The sequence below is a fragment of the Budorcas taxicolor genome, chromosome 8 (genome assembly GCF_023091745.1).
Source record: "Budorcas taxicolor isolate Tak-1 chromosome 8, Takin1.1, whole genome shotgun sequence".
In the NCBI taxonomy this organism is placed as follows: Eukaryota; Metazoa; Chordata; class Mammalia; order Artiodactyla; family Bovidae; genus Budorcas; species Budorcas taxicolor.
This window is the reverse complement of record NC_068917.1, coordinates 44,693,990-44,710,162: the sequence shown is the minus strand read 5'-3', so window position 1 is coordinate 44,710,162 and position 16,173 is coordinate 44,693,990. Positions and strand designations below refer to the sequence as shown.

Sequence of the window (16,173 nt, the reverse complement as noted above, 5' to 3'; positions counted from 1 at the left end):
TACAAAATACATATAAGAAATACCTCGCAGTTCTTCAAAAGCCTGTTTCCTTTGCTCTTCATTGCCGAACTGAATGTAACACTGGATCACACGAGTTGAATCGTGCGCAAAAGCAATCTGTAGGAAAACAGTTGGGGCCTTTAGACAAATTCTCCCTGAAAATGTATGTTTCTATCATATTACTTATGTTGTATTGCTCCCTCTTTTACAACGCCTTGTGAAAAAAAAAAAAGGGTCTCCATGGCTAATCAAATCTACATTACTTGGGAGTAAAATTCTTAGTTTAATTGTTCAGAGTGGCACTCTGGTTTTGCTGGCTACTGTATGGCATTGAGATAGGACTGGATTTAACTATTTTGTAAGATTTTATCATTATAATTAAAACCAAAGCAAATCTGTACAATGATTACACATACTGTATTTCTCATTTCTCTGACAGTTACTTTCCCTAAAAGAGGAATTTTCCAGTGCAAAAATTCTATTACGCTATGATTTTTTTTTTAATATAAATGATCTAGGAATGTTTGGCTTTGGCAACCAAAGTCTTGCTACATAAATAATTATATCCAGATACACACTGGCAATTACATTATGAGCTAATCACTCCATTTCTCACATTATCAATTTAATTCCTGAATATACATCCAGTTATATTCCTAGAAAAGTATTTCAAATCTGATTCTCCAACCTTAACCTCCTCACAACTACTGGATGGATTAGATCCTCATTGATGGACTTTCCGATCAATTTTCTAAAGCAATAACCACAGATAATCAGTCATACACTATTACTTTTTATATGCTAGTCTGTTTTAATAGTGCTTATTACCTGTTGCTAAGTCTGTCTTTAAATTTTTAAATTCTAACAAATCAGAAGGTAAAAGTATATCTTCATCAAAGTCACAGATTGCAGAAGAATTTGCTTAAGGGAGAGCTGTATAGACATTTTTGAAAAAATTTAAAAATAATTTTAAAAAATCAGTCTGAGGTTTCCCTGGTGGTCCAGTGGCTAAGAATCCACCTGCCAATGCAGGCGACATGGGTTCAATCCCTGGTCCAGGAAGATCCCACGCACTGTGGGACAACTAGGCCCGTGTGTGATAACTACTGAGCCTGTGTTCTAGAGCTGAGAGGGGCTACTCCTGAAGCCCATGTGCCTGGAGCCCGCGCTCTGCGACGAGAACAGTCACTGCAACGAGAAGCCTTTGCACCACCACTAGAGTAGCCCGTGTGTCCCAACTAGAGAAAGCTCAGGCACAGCAACCCCAGTGCAGCCATAAACAAATAAATAAAACAGATTTATTATTTTTTTAAATTAGGCTGTTTTGTGCATATATTGACTACCTACTATGCAACCAATGTATGTGGTTTAAATTATTTTTCCGATGTAGATTTAAAAGTGAGTTGGTGTTATTAGATATTTATAGATTAAAGTAAGTTTATGTGAAATTAAGAAACTTGCTATCCTTACGACTCTGGAATGACTATCTTTGAGCCCAGATGCTGTTGTTCTCCACTCCCTGCCCACCCCACCATTTGCCATGCAGTAATGGGGCCAGATGCCATGATCTTAGTTTTTTTAATATTTAGTTTTAAGCCAGTTCTTTCACTCTTCTCCTTCACCTTCATCAAGAGACTCTTTAGCTTCTCCTGGCTTTCTGCCATTAGAGTGGTATCATCCACATATCTGAGGTTGTTGATGTTTCTCCCGCCTATCTTGATTCCAGCCTGTAACTCATCCAGCCTGCCATTTCTCATGATGTGCTCAGCGTACATCACATCTCATGATGTGACAGCAGACAGCCCTGTCATACTCCTTTCATAACCTTGAACCAATTAGTTGTTCCATACTTGCTTCTTGTTCCATACCGCATACACGTTTCTCAGGAGACAGGTAGGATGGTCTGGTATTCCCATCTCTTTAAGAGCTTTCCAGTTTGTTATGACCACACAGTCAAAGGCTTCAGCGTAGTCAATGAAACAGAGGTAGATGTTTTTCTGGAATTCCCAATCTCTATGATCCAGCAAATGTTGGCAATTTTGTCTCTGATTCTTCTTCCTTTTCTAAACCCTGCTTGGACATCTGGAAATTCTTGGTCTGCATAATGCTGAAGCCTAGCATGCAAGATTTTAAGCACGACCTTACTAGCATGGGAGAAGAGTGCAACTGTCTGATGTTAGGACTTTCTGGAGTATTACTCCTCTTGGGAATTGGGATGAGGATTGACCTTTTCCAGTCCTGTGGCCACTGCTGGGTCTTCCAGATTTGCTGACATATTGAATGTAACATTTTGATGGCATCATCCTTTAGGGTTTTGAATAGTTTTACTGGCATTCCATCATATTCACTAGCTTTACTAATAGCAGTGCTTCCTAAGGCCCACTTGACTTTGCTCTCCAGAATGTCTGGCTCTGGGTGACTGAACACATCATCACAGCAATCTGGTTCACTTAGATCTTTTTGTACCATTCTTCCGTGTATTCTTTCCATCTCTTCTTGATCTCTTCAATGTCTACTAGGTCTCCACCATTTCTGTCGTTTATTGTGCCCATCTTTGGGCAAAATATTCCTTTGATATTTCCAGTTTTCCTGAAGAGATCTCTAGTCTTTCCCCTTCTGTTGCTTTCTTCTAGTTTCAAGTACGGTTCACTGAACAAGGCGTTCTTGTCTCTCTGTGCTGTTTTTTGGAAATCTGTGTTTAGTTGGATATGCTATTCCCCTTCTCCCTTGCTTCTCGCTTCTCTTCTTTCTTTAGCTATTTGTAAGGCCTCCTCAGATGACCACTTTGCCGTTTTGCTTTTCTTTTTCTTTGGGATGGTTTTGTTCGCTGCCTCCTGTACAATATTACGGACCTCCATCCATAGTTCTTCAGGTACACTGTTTACAAGTTCTAATCCCTTGTCTAATAGGGATGAAGACTAAGCTAAAGGATACAAAGTAGGCACTGGTTACCATAACTGCTGGCCCACAGTAAAGAATAAATGGGCTGTCTTATCTAAAGGCACAGATTAACTCCCAAATCCATGGGCATCAGTAGTAACAATAACCTAAGGGTAAATGAGAAGGATCTTAAGCGTGCATTATTTATAAATTTAGCATAAGAGGTTACTGTTAGAGATGAGTAGTTATGTCCTAAAAAGATCTTGCTGGCTTTAAGAAAGCAGCAGCTGGAAACTTGCGACTGGAAGACAGTCCCTCAAATTTCAATATAGCATTTGTTTAGACCTATGTACATGGTATGACAAAGGCAGGCCCTCAGGGTCTCCAAAGATACTGAGTCTGTTGGTTTACAAGTGAGTATCACTAAAAGTGTAAAAGTGTTAGCCATTCAGTCGTCTCCAACTCGGCAACCCCATGGACTGTTGCCCATCAAGTTCCTCAGTCCATGGAATTCTCCAGGCAAGAATACTGGAGTGGGTAGCTGTTCCCTTCTCCTGGGATTGAAACCACATCTGCTGCATTGGCAGGTTGGATTCTTTACCGTCTGCGAGCCATCAGGGAAGCCCAAATATCACTAAGTATTTATCCAAATACACAAGAATCAATAGAAGTTTACTCTAAAACAGGATTAAACAGCAATAATGAAAATCACTTTAAAACTCCCAAATCTACTATATTTTAAAGATCCTTTGCACAATGCTTATAAAAGCAAGGAAGAAAGTAATATATTTGCTTTGTACATTCAAAATAGCCAGCATTTAGAACTTACAGAGTTCACAGCAAGAGATTCTAACAAACACTGTTGAACTAATAAATTCCCTGAGATAACTTGAAGAGAACACTGGGTGAGTGAAAGTCACTCAGTTGGGTCTGACTCTTGGAGACGCCATGGACTATACAGTCCAGGGAATTCTCCAGGCCAGAATATTGGAGTGGGTAGCCTTTCCCTTCTCCCGGGGATATTCCCAATCCAGGAAATCAAACCCAGGTCCCCCGCATTGCAGGCAGATTCTTTAACAGCCAAGCCAAGAGAACACTGATTTATTTTAAATAAATTATTTTAAAATGAACAGCCAAATATTTCATAGTCTTTTTGCAATTTCCCAGCAGTAAGGTCTCTATTAAATTTTTCAGAGAGATTATAAAAGGTATTTGAAAACTGAAGGCAAATACATTAAAAACAGAAACAATTTCATCTGTAATAAATAATCAACTACCCTTTACTGAAAGTGAGTCAATTTAGTTCTTAAAATTGCAACTATGAGTACGCCCTACTTACAGTTTTAATCTTCCCTTGAATCAACTTCTGCAAATCACTCATTAACTTCACTCGTTTCTCTTTGTCACAATCTTTTCTATAAAAGAGGCAGGGAACATAGCCTAAGTAAAGACATTATTTTAAACACACAAAACTAAAAATCATACCAGTGTACGTTCACGCAGTTCAGTATGAGCTTCCCTTCGAAGAAAGCAAATCTTTGACGTTAAAATTACTATTCCAGAGCAGCTAGAGAAAAGTAATTTTCTCAAAGGCAGAAACTCATTTCACAAGGTATAATTTCATGCATCAATCTAAATCTTAACAGCCAGAACTTCAAAGCAAAGCAAATAATAAAACAAGTCCAAATACTCAAGTATTTCAAAACCGAGACAAAAAGAACTATCCTCCATTTTCTCAGAAATTTCTCGGGAAGGACATCAAATCCATTTTAACTCTCATACAGTTTCCTAAGCAGATCTTGATGCCATCCTAATGATTCCACGGATTTCTGTAAAGGGCACACATCCAGACAGTGATGCCTTTCCTGGAGTGTTATGAAAACTCCCTAAATAACCAAAGTGCTATGTCATTTATTTTAGGACATCTCACTATTTACAAAGTACACTGTTACTCCTCCATCATCTCCAAGGGCTCAATAAAGACGTCATTACCTTCTTAAGATCTCCCAGATCTGCTTTGCCCGAATGACGATGTCATAGTTGGTTTTATCACTGAGTTGCCTGCTCTGCTTTAGTTCTTTCTTCTTTTTTTTGAATTCATCCCATTTGGGTTTCTTGGCTGCTGACTCTAGTCATTACAGAAATTATTTTCAATTACACTTAACATTCTCAGTGCCATAAACACAGAGCAAATTTGTACCTATGGCAATTAGTAATCAAGATCAATACTCATTGTGGGAACTAGAAGGGGGAAAATCATTCCCTATCAACTTAAACTTTATTTCATTTTCCGAGCAGTTTACACATTTTAAATTTGGTTGACACCAACTGTTCATTCACTCAACAAATTGATTCTTAATAGGACACCTATTAAGAAAAAAACAAGGAAACTAAAAGGATCATAAAAGCAATTAAAAATTTTTAAGCATCTTTTTCCATTGTGAAAATAAAATTTTACTTTAGAACATAAAGATCACTGGATGTTAGGTATAGTCAGTTCTCAATGAAAACAGAAATTAGTCCAAGTTAACATAGGAAAAACAATAGTCACAAATTCACTATTCTGAATGCTGTTACATATTAAGTAATTTTTACAACAGCTCTGTGAGGTGGGTATTGTTATTATTCCCTCTCATGTCAGGGAAAGAAAGATACTGGGCAGATAAGCTCCCTATCCAAGATCACGTAACTCCTAAGTGGCAGAGACAGGATGTAAACCCAGATATGGCTCTGAAACTTTATTCTCTGCTGTCTGTTACTCATGACAATGCACAGTGAAATTTTCTAAGTTCTCTACAATTAGGGTCATGCTATAAAAGTATCTTTCTACTGCTTATTTTTTTATCTTCACAATCTAAGCAACTTATTAATTGAATTTTTAAAAAAATCCCAGTGAGACCAAACAAAGAACAACTTAATAAGATGGGTATTATTTACATGAGTACCCTGCAAAGAACCCTTAGGAGAATTAGTTATTTCTAGATATTGCCCCTTCTCTGATTAGAAAATATATTCAAAAATCAAAATTCTCCTGTAACCTTAAAACCTAGAGACTAAAATTTTATTTCCTTCTTGTCTTCTCCCCCCACACATATTTTATATTAATTTCCTTGATATCTTTACTTAAACATTATTATACTCTAAGTATTCTTCCATGAAACTAAATATTCCTCAAGAATGTAATTTTTAATGGCATATCATATACTACAATGCATTTTACTCCCCTTACTGCTCACTTACTTATTCCCAATCTAGTAACAGAGGATTACAGGCAACAGAGGTATATTTACTATTAATATTAGGACATCATGTACTATACAGCAGAGGACAGTAACTGATCCACAGTTCATTTAATTGTAAAAATAGCTGGGCACCCTTGACATATGCCATGTTGGGCTGCAGTAGATATAACCAATTTTGGGAATGACTAGGATCCAGTCCCCCTCAGTTGCTGGTATTAAAATGAGAAAATCAGAGTTCCACTTTGAGATGCGGGGAACTTATCTCCTATAGCAAAAGGAACGAGAGCCACTCTTTAATGTGTGTGTACTTAAAATGCAGGTATCAAGAATGTCAGTGTAGGGACGTCCCTGGTGGTCCAGTGGTTAAGAATCCTCCTTCTGATGAAAGGAACATGGGTTCGATCCCTGGTCAGGGAATCCCACGTGCTGTTGGGCAACTAAGCCTATGAGCTGTAACTGGATAGCTCATGCTCTCTAGAACGTGGGCTGCAACAAGAGAAGCCCGCACATCACAATAAAGACCCAGCACAGCCAAAAAATTAGAAAATTTAAAAAAAAAAAAAAAAAGAATACCAGTGTGGAAAGGAAGAATTAGGATCTATGAGAGAAGCAAGGTAAGAGTAGATAGGCAATAGAAACTGGAAGAAAAGCGGAAAAGAGAAAAGGGCTAGACAATGAAAAAATCCTTCAGGCCTCATGAGAAATAATGAAAATTTCCCTCCTTTCCTCTCTCCCTACGTCCCTGTCTTAAGGCTGCTGTCCCTCCAATGAGCAACCCTAGGCAGAGCAGAGAGCAAGGACCAGGGCTTAAGGACTGGACTAAGAAGGCCCTTCGGCAGTGGTCTCAGTTGGCAGCAAAAGGGCAGTGTCAGAAAGGGAATGAAAGACAGCAGAGAAAGTCTCCTGACGCTGCACAGAAGGCACCTGCAGGTCAGCAAGACGCACAGCAAGGGCAGGTTGTACAACAGACAGCAACGCTCTGAGTTAGAGACCACCCCTTGAACATCATCATGATGAAGAGAGTAGTAGCTTTTTTCAACAGACAAAGAAGAGCCTGGCCAACACTTCTAATCAGTTAGCAACCTAGCCTGCACCAGTTCAAGTCAAATCTATCACGTGTATTATATACCTTCTCTGGAATGGTTTACCAGGTCTAAGCCATATGATAAGCTGATACTCTTAGAATGGCCTAAGCTCTGTGACAGCAGTATCTACATGTTTCTCGTTCACCAGGACACTGGTTATTTAAGGCTGGCTTCCATACTGATTACCTGGGGCTTGTACCCTCACTGGTTATTAATTTCTTTTCACTGTCTCTTGATGACAGTGTGCAGAAAACTCAAGTATTTGTTTGCTAAATGAATGAGTTCATTAATGTTAGCCTACAGAAAGGAATGCTTCATTGAGATTCCAATGTATAAAGCCCATCACTACTTAGCCTAACTCCACAGCCAGGGGAATTTAGAAAGGGCTTAGGAATTCTAAGCACTAGACAAAAAGTTTGTAAAAATAAATAAGACACTAATAGCAACTCTGGAAAATAAAAAAATGAAGACACCAGTAGCAACTCTGGAAAATGGAGAAGATGCTTTCTGTTGTTTATTTAATCCCATCTACCACCTTCCCATCTCCACCAGAGATACTGCCTGTCACGGAACAAGAACAGGAGATCTCTAACAGACTTCATGAGTCCCTGTGCACAATGGTTCGTTCAGGTCAGTTCAGGTCAGTCGCTCAGTTGTGTCCAACTCTGCGACCACATGAACTGCAGCATGCCCGGCATCCCTGTCTGTCACCAACTCCCAGAGCCTACCCAAACTCATGTCCATTGAGTCGGTGATGCCATCCAACCATTTCATCCTCTGTTGTCCCCTTCTCCTCCTGCTCTCAATGTTTCCCAGCATCAGGGTCTTTTCAAATGAGTCAGGCCTTCACATCAGGCAGGCCGAGGCTTCTGCAAAAACCACGCTGAAGAAATCAGTGCTCACCATCACTTTTACTGTCTGGCTGGAATTTCCTCTTCTGGTTGAATTTATTTGCCTGCTGGAATTTGTTCTTTGGTATTCTATCCCCTTGCTGCTTATTCTTGAACTGCTTCACACCTTTTTTCCCAGGTTTTGTGGCCGTTTTCTCAAAGTTCTTAGATGTGATTTTAGGGCCACCTTCCTTAACAACTTTTTTGGGGAATGTCTTTGAAGAACCTGAATCTAGTGACAATAATAAACAGTTATTAGTTCAATGATCCTGGGCCTGGATCTTTTATCCACTGGGATGTATTCGTTACAGAAAATTACACATTTTTTAGTGAAACATACTTTGTCCTTCTCCCAAAATGGAGCACAGAAAGACTTAAAAAATTACAACAAAATTTAAAAACTTCCTCTGATTATAAAATTATAAAATAAGTTCATTATAGAAAACCTACAAAGTATAGAAATACATAGTATAAACTACTCATAATTCTAGAGATAACCCACTACTGTCAGTTAGGTATATTTCTGTTTTAAGCACAAATCACAAGATGAGATATTATTTATGTCTTCGTGTATATTTTGGGGGTTAACGACATAATAGGAGTCTAACAATAAAATGAACATTTGGAACTTAGAAGGTACATCATATAGACAAATTCAAAGTGTTTATATCTCAAAATTTCTAGCTGAAAGAAAAAAAACATAATAAAGACTGCTTAGGAAATTAGTCCCTGACTTTTCTAGTTTGCAATACTGACACCTGATGGGATAGTAAAGACATCACAATTAGTAACCCTGAAGATCTGGCTTGCCAGTAAACATATTCATCACTCATACACAGTGACACTTGGTCCACTATTGTAATCCTAACTCAAACCCGTGAATAGATTGGAATCTGCTACATCCCCTCTCATCCCACCAAACCCTCCCTCCAAGAGACAAAACAACCACAAGGGAAGCATGGTTTGAGTATCTTACCATTGTTTTTATGAAATTTGCTTTTTTCTTGTGATGTCTTTGTACCTTTACCTGTTAATTTTTTTTTCCCTTTGACTTCCATCATAGCAACTCTGGAGAACAAAAACAAAATCCAGAAATGATCACTAAATTGCTCTCATCCAATAAAGGTCCTTAGTCGTCACTGCCCCATTTCCTCCTTGACCACAGATGCTAGAAAAATTATCTGTGTCCATGAGGAGTCCAGGTACTACACAATCACTATTTCTAAGACTGAAAAAGTAAAACTAGACACCCATACAGAAACTAAGAACACACACCTTGACTAGTGAGTGACGTTTTGGAGGCAACATTATAGTGACAGTAAAGGTTACAAATAAATCATTATTTACACTAAGCATGCTACAACTGTCAGTGTTTGCATTTCTTATAACAGTGGGAGGATTTCTGTGACAAGAAACTGACAATATTACCATTTCCCCAGCCAGGAACAAACAATACACTACACTTAATCACATTTAAATTTAATGAAATAATACAAAATATTATCTAAAAGTTCCCTATGTAACCCAATGTAGCTAAAACAAAAAACAACTTCAAATGTTTGTTATTCTTTAAGAGGCAACAGATGATTTTCAAAGACCTCCAAGATAAGACTGTTGACATCCGGAATATTTCATTTTAAAGGAAACTGGCTAGCAGGTTATTTCTGGATTGAGACCCCCACTGTGCACAGGGCAAATAACAGATAACCCTTCAGCTGCCCAATGCTCCTGAAAGCAGAATATATCAAGAACAAAAGTTACTATGTGTTATTTGTCTATTTCTGTACCTTCCAAAGTTGCATGTTCAACTCATTTCAAAATATCTAAAGCTGACCCTCTAGGGTAGATGTTAGGAATCCCTGACAATTCCAGATATTTCTAGACAAGAATTGTCCATTAAAGAACAACACATTTCTCAAAATATTAACAGGTACACGAAAAAAGGTTCTGGAGTGAAAGGCATTTGGGAAACACTTAAATGAAAATAATTAATGAGGCTTCTTTCAGGAAAATCAGATACTTAGATTCTTTTAATTTGCTAATTTAAGCCATTAATCACCAAGCACAAGCTAAAGTAAGCATGATTTTCCAACCACGTTGATCCACTTTTTCCTGGAACATCACAAGGGACCAGCAGGATCCCAAAGAACACTCTGGAAAATGAATGGCCTCTGACTTAGTTTCCTTCAGTCATTTGTAACTGCACGGTTCCAGCCACTTGGCTGAAGCCTTCATAACCACTTCTGCATCCCTCAGCTCCTCTATGCAGGAACTTTCTATTTTGATATGTTTAGTTTTAGAGAAGAGTTGGGAAAGATACACAGAAAGTTACAGTATACCCCTGTTTCCCCTAATGTGAACAACTTACCATGATGCATTAACCAAAACTAAGAAACAACCTTAATATAATGCTAAATTTGGATTTTGATAGTTTTCCCACTAATGTCCTTTTTCTATTAATATTCCAGAATTCGTTGCTGTTGTTCGATCGCTAACTCGCCTCTTTTTTGACCCCATGGACTGGGGCCCGCTTTCTCTGTCCATGGGATTTTTCCAGGCACGAGTACTGGAGTGGGTTGCATTTCCTTCTCCAGGGGATCTTCCTGACCCAGGGATTGAACTTTACTTTCCTGCTTGGCAAATAGATTGTTTACCACTGAGTCACCTGGGAAGCCCATACCTTGCATTGAGTTGAGTCTTCTTGTAATTTCCACTAATCTGTGACAGTTTATCTGTTTTCACTTGTTTCTCATGACCAAGACTGGCACTGTGCAGAATGAATATCCCACACTGGGGGCGGGTCTGACATCTTCCCATGAATCTACTGATATTACGGATTTGAGGGACGAATACCATAAAGAAGCACCCTTCTCAGCCCATCACATTAGGGGAAGCATGATGTCGACGTGACTAGTGTTAGTAACCTTGATCACTCGGTTAAGGGTAGGGTTTGCCAGGTGTCTCCATTGTAATGTTACTGCTTCCATTTCTATACTGTTTATTAAAAGCAGGTTACTAAATTCAGCCCAAGCTGAGAGGAGGGGAATTAAGCTCCACTTCCAAGAGTGGGGAGTATTAAAGAATTTGAATCAATAATACAGTAAAATCTCCACAGCAATTAATAAATATTTTGGATGATACATTTTGAGAGCATGCAAATATCCTGTATCTTCCACTGATTTTTTTTAGCACTCTCCACTGGATCCTGCCTGCAGCAATTATTGTGGTGTTTTAATGGTGACTATTTTCCTACTTACTTTTACCTTTATTATTTTGAATTCTTCTGTATGTAAACTTTATTCCTTCTCTCCATTTATTTAATCATTTATTTACATCAGTATAGTCTCACAGGCATTTTATTAGTTGGGTTATGGACTCACAGTATCTTTATTTTATTGCTAAATTATTCCAGTTCTGACATCTCTAAGTTTCTGTGTCCTTTTACCATGGTCCATCCTTTTTTCTTCTTAGCATGTCTTTAATTTCTGGCACTTCTTTCAAGTTTATCTTTCCTTATCCCTGAACAAGTCCTAAAGTCAGTCATTCTTCAAGGAACCCTGATTCCTCTTACTGAGATCTGAGGGCTAGGTATGCTTGACACTGCGGTGTCACTGCTTCTTGGTCTTTTTTGACTAGACAAGGCTAGGTAATATATGTATGTACATTAGTCTTTTGTGTACAAAGAAACCTGCATCTCTGTATCATTAAGTTCACACCACTGTCTTGAACACTAAACATGTGCCACAGGGTTATAGTTGGTAAAATCAAATTTATCAACTACAATATGTTTATTTACAGTTTGTCATTTCCCCAACAGTATCCATTCAAAACACTGCTTTTCAAAGTTAGTTAGGTTAAATCTTTTCCCTTCACTCCTTCAGTGAGGTCGCTGGAGGGGTGGGACGGGGTGGCGGGGCTGGAAGCAGGTGATGCATAGCATGTGGGATCTCAGTACTCTGAACTCAGCACCCCTTGCATTGGAAGCCTGGAGTCTTAACCACTGGATATACATCTGTACTGGTTAGATTCATTTTGTTAAGTCTGCATTCCATTTCCAGGCATGTCAGTTGACTTTCTTTTCATTCGCCTAGGGTCAAGATTTTTTTTGGTGTACAGTGCTGATTTTGACAAACCCACAGTCATGTATCCTCCACCACAGCACCTTACAGAACTGTCCCACAACTCCTAGAGGTTCCCTGTGGAGCCCCTTTGCAATCATCCTCTTCTGGCTCTCTTGGCAACACCTGATCTTTCTTTCTACCCTCTAGCTTTGTGACTTTTCAAAAATGTCATATAAATGGAATCAGACAGTAGAGGCCTTTGGGGTCTTGCTTCTTTCATGTAACAAAATGCATTTGCTTGCAGACCCTGTACCATAACACCCAACCATCACATTCCAGTGTCTTGGAATCATCTCCTCTTTTTCCCTTGCATTACTCTATTCAGACACTTCATCTCTTGTTCAGATTGTTTTCTGCCGTTAAGAGTCAATTTGCTATGATTCCACTCCCTGCTGCCTGATTATAATCTTCCAATATTACATCTATTCCATGTTATTTACCTGCTCCAACACCTTCAGAAGTTTCCCACTGCTTACAGGGAAAATTTCAAACTCAGTCTGTGTGCTGTGCTTAGTCGCTCAGCTGTGTCCGACTCTTTGGGACCTGACAGACTGTAGCCCGCCAGGCTCCTCTGTCCATGGGGATTCTCCAGCCACGGATACTGGAGTGGGTTGCCATGCCCTCCTCCAGGCGATCTTTCCATCCCAGGGATTGAACCCAGGTCTCCCACACTGCAGTGCTCAAGTCACTGCCTCTGGCTGAACGTAGTTTTCCCTGGGCCTCCAGATTTCAGGGATGCCTCTAGCCACGCTCTGCGTCTCAGCTTAAGATCAGTTCTTTGGACTCCCCTATCCTCTATCTCGGCACCTAGTTCGTTTCTTCCTAGCGCTAACAACTTTCAACTGTACATTCAGATTGCAAACTGGGCACCTGGCCCTGACCGGGCGCAGAGTGAGTGGCAAACATACAACAGAAAAGCTGAAAGCGAACTAGCCCGGACCCGGACTTTAGAGGCTGAAGGTAATAAAAGCTAACCCAGCACTCTCTAGGCAGCGCGGCAGGGAGAGGAGCTGTACACCCGCCCTTGTCCTCAGGCTCCCGTCAATCCCCAAAATCCCACAACACAGACGGCCACAGAAAGCAGCCCGGCGGGTGACAAGGGCGAAACCTCTACCTCAGAAACCCTCCGACTCCAGCACCGGGCAGGGAGCAAGGCCCTCCAGAAGCAGCCGGAGTCCCCCTCACTCACCGCACACGTGCGGCCCTGGCAGGCGCGGGTCCCGGCTCCGCCGCGGCTGCTTCCGCTTCCCCGCCTTGCTCCGCCCCCTAGCCTGTTCTCTTCTTCCTCAGCCGAGCTAGAGTTAAGTTAAAAACGGAAATTCGGCATTTCTACTGGTCCGCGTCTAGTCATACGTCATCTAGAGGCGCGAGTGCGGCGCCACGGGAGTTTTGGCCCTAGAAAGTATCCGTGGGTCAGTGACGTGATGGTGGCTACTCAAAGTGACGTAATTAACCCTTTCCCTCCCCGGCCGCAGAGCTGGCGCCTCGTGGTGGACGCTGACCGATTGTGGAAGTGGAAGTTTGGTTGGCCGGGCTTCTTGTTCTTCAGTCGCTAAGCTGTGTCTGACTGTGATACCATGAACTGCAGCACGCCAGGCTCCTCTGTCCTCCGCGATCTCCTGGAGTTGGTTCAGTTGAGTCGGTGATGCTATCTAAGCATCTCATCCTCTGTCGTCCCCTTCTCCTTTTGCCTTCACTCTTCCCCACCATCAGGGTAGCAGGGAGCATTAAAGGGACATCTCCGTAGTTGGCTAGGATTGCGATCTGGTTTCTTTCCGTTTCTTAGCTGGATGGCTTTGGGCAAATCACTCAATTTCTCTGAGCCTTGGTTTCCTGATCAATAAATTATAGATGGCTAAGTCATACATGGAAAGCGCCTGGCACAATAAATGATTTGAACAACCGTTCAAGAAATGCTTGCCATTTTAAACCGCTGCGAGTTCCTCCAGACGGTATTTACCCCCACTTAAGGCTTTAGGAAATCAGACTAGTTAGGATGTTATCCCCATCTTACAGATGAGGAAACCCACCACAAACTTGCTCTCGTCAAACAAAATAGTTTATTCTTTTCACAGTTTTGGAAATCATGCTAGTAGCGAGGTTGTGCACCCTCTGAACGTTCTAGGGTAGCATTGCTTGTCCCTTCCAGCTTCTAGCGGTTCCAGGCATTCCTTGGCTTGGACTGCATGACTGCAGTCTCTGCCTCTGTCCTCACATGCCTTTCTCTTCCATGTCTTCCTGTCTTCCATATATTATAAAGACACGTGGCTTTAGATTTAGGGCCCATCAGGATAATCAAGGATGCTCTCATTCAGAGGTCCTTACTTAATCATATCTGCAAAGATCCTGTTCCCAAAAGCAGTCTCTTTCATAGGTTCTGCAGGATGGTATATTGATATATTGTTTGAAGGGCCACTGGGAAAGTTGAGGAATAGGACTTGATCCCAGGGGTGTCAAGCATCAGACTTTACTGTTTTCCAAATCACATGTTTCCCACCTCCTAAGGCATCAGGCTTGAGACTAGTATTTCACTGGACTTTGCTTCTTGAGGACAGGGACCATCATTACTTCCCAAACACCTATAGCACTATTCAGCACATAGACAGTCGCTAAGCACACAGCTCTGTGTGCCTTAAATATTATGTTTGGATAAGCTCTTTTAAGTCTCATAAAAACAGTTAAGTAGGTATTTTCTCTCAAGTTATGTAGAAGGGGGAAACATTCAGTAGTTTTGATCCAGTCAGTCTGACTCCAAACTCAACATGACTGACTATGGACTACTATCTCTAATTCACAGATCCTCTACTGAAAGCTCAAGAGGAGAGAATACAGAACAAGAACGGCAGAAGGTCCATTGCAGCACCTATTAGGCAAATAGAATGGTATGTACTAGCCAATAACAATGATAAAATCTTCATGTACACACCCTACCTGAAAGAGATATATTTATACTTTCAACACCACAGTTTGCATCACCCCACATCCTCTCAGACACATCCATGTAGCTGTCAAACGTATTGGGTTGGCCAAAAAGTTCATTTGAGGTTTTCTATCTGATCTTACTGAAAAACCCCAAAGAAACTTTCTAGCTAACCCAATACATCAAACTCTGTTCATCTGCCTTCTCACCAAGAAGAAAAAAAAAAGTCACATACCTAAGTCCTAGATTATTATTAATGATGTTATTTATCCAATCTGTGTGCTGTCAAGAATTTCACAGTAGGATTGACTTGAGTGTGTGATTTGTTTGGAGTCAGTTGGAAGTATCTTGTGGTTTCACAGGACAACAACAAAAGTTTTCTGTAATTTTACAGTTAACCAAGTTAATTCTTCAAATATCTAATACCTGTCCATTTCCCCTATGCTCCATGCCCTCCCTTCCCTCCCAACCTCTGACAACCATCAATCTATTCTGTTTTTATGAGTTCAGGTTTTTGAGATTCCACATGTGAATGAAATCACACTGTATTTGTCTTTTTCTGACTGACTTGTTTTCTCTATTGTTTCCTGACTGCAACACATAACTCTCAGTTTCCAGATCTGTATCAGAGTTCAGGGCTAGGAGAATGGAGAAAAGGTGAAACCCACTTTTTTCCTCCCAATAGGGCTCTATCCTTTCATCCCAGAGGGAGAAGACCTGGCAGTGTTTCCCGTCTATTTATACACCTAGAACTCAGTCACACGGCTGCCACCAGGACTGGAAGACCATCAGGCATACTGTTAACCAAGCATTTGGATTCCATTCTTTTTCCAGTACTGTAGTAAAATGACAGGTAACTTGGCAAATATGCTTTCATCCAGCAGCAGAGATTTGTTATTTAATCTGATTTAAAACTTAAAATAACTCTAACTAGTAAGCTAAAACTTTAAATTATTGCAGTATCCAAGGTAGGGGATCTCAATCTTGGCCACACATCAGAATCACCTGTGGATTAAAAAGAAAAACAAACCAACA

The 16,173-nt window shown here is 40.4% G+C and overlaps 1 protein-coding gene and 1 long non-coding RNA gene across 3 annotated transcripts in view; one reads left to right on the top strand and one right to left on the bottom strand.

Moving 5' to 3' along the window:
- The window catches only part of PUM3 (pumilio RNA binding family member 3), a 40,100-nt gene extending 26,642 nt beyond the window's left edge, over window positions 1-13,458 (bottom strand). Inside the window, exons 1-6 of one of the 2 annotated variants that reach the window (XM_052645086.1) lie at window positions 13,408-13,458; window positions 9,074-9,165; window positions 8,111-8,329; window positions 4,873-5,008; window positions 4,220-4,295; window positions 24-117 (exon numbers count right to left, since the gene is read on the bottom strand). In XM_052645086.1, coding sequence (XP_052501046.1) covers window positions 24-117; window positions 4,220-4,295; window positions 4,873-5,008; window positions 8,111-8,329; window positions 9,074-9,158 — 610 coding nt within the window. In that variant the 5' untranslated portion in view covers window positions 9,159-9,165; window positions 13,408-13,458. The other variant, XM_052645085.1, reaches the window with a different exon arrangement.
- A 275-nt stretch (window positions 13,459-13,733) lies between these two features.
- Window positions 13,734-15,943, top strand: LOC128052000 (uncharacterized). Its single transcript, XR_008199801.1, has 3 exons — window positions 13,734-13,851; window positions 15,016-15,100; window positions 15,824-15,943. It is a non-coding gene; the product is annotated as an uncharacterized LOC128052000 (long non-coding RNA).
- Window positions 15,944-16,173: the final 230 nt, after the last annotated feature.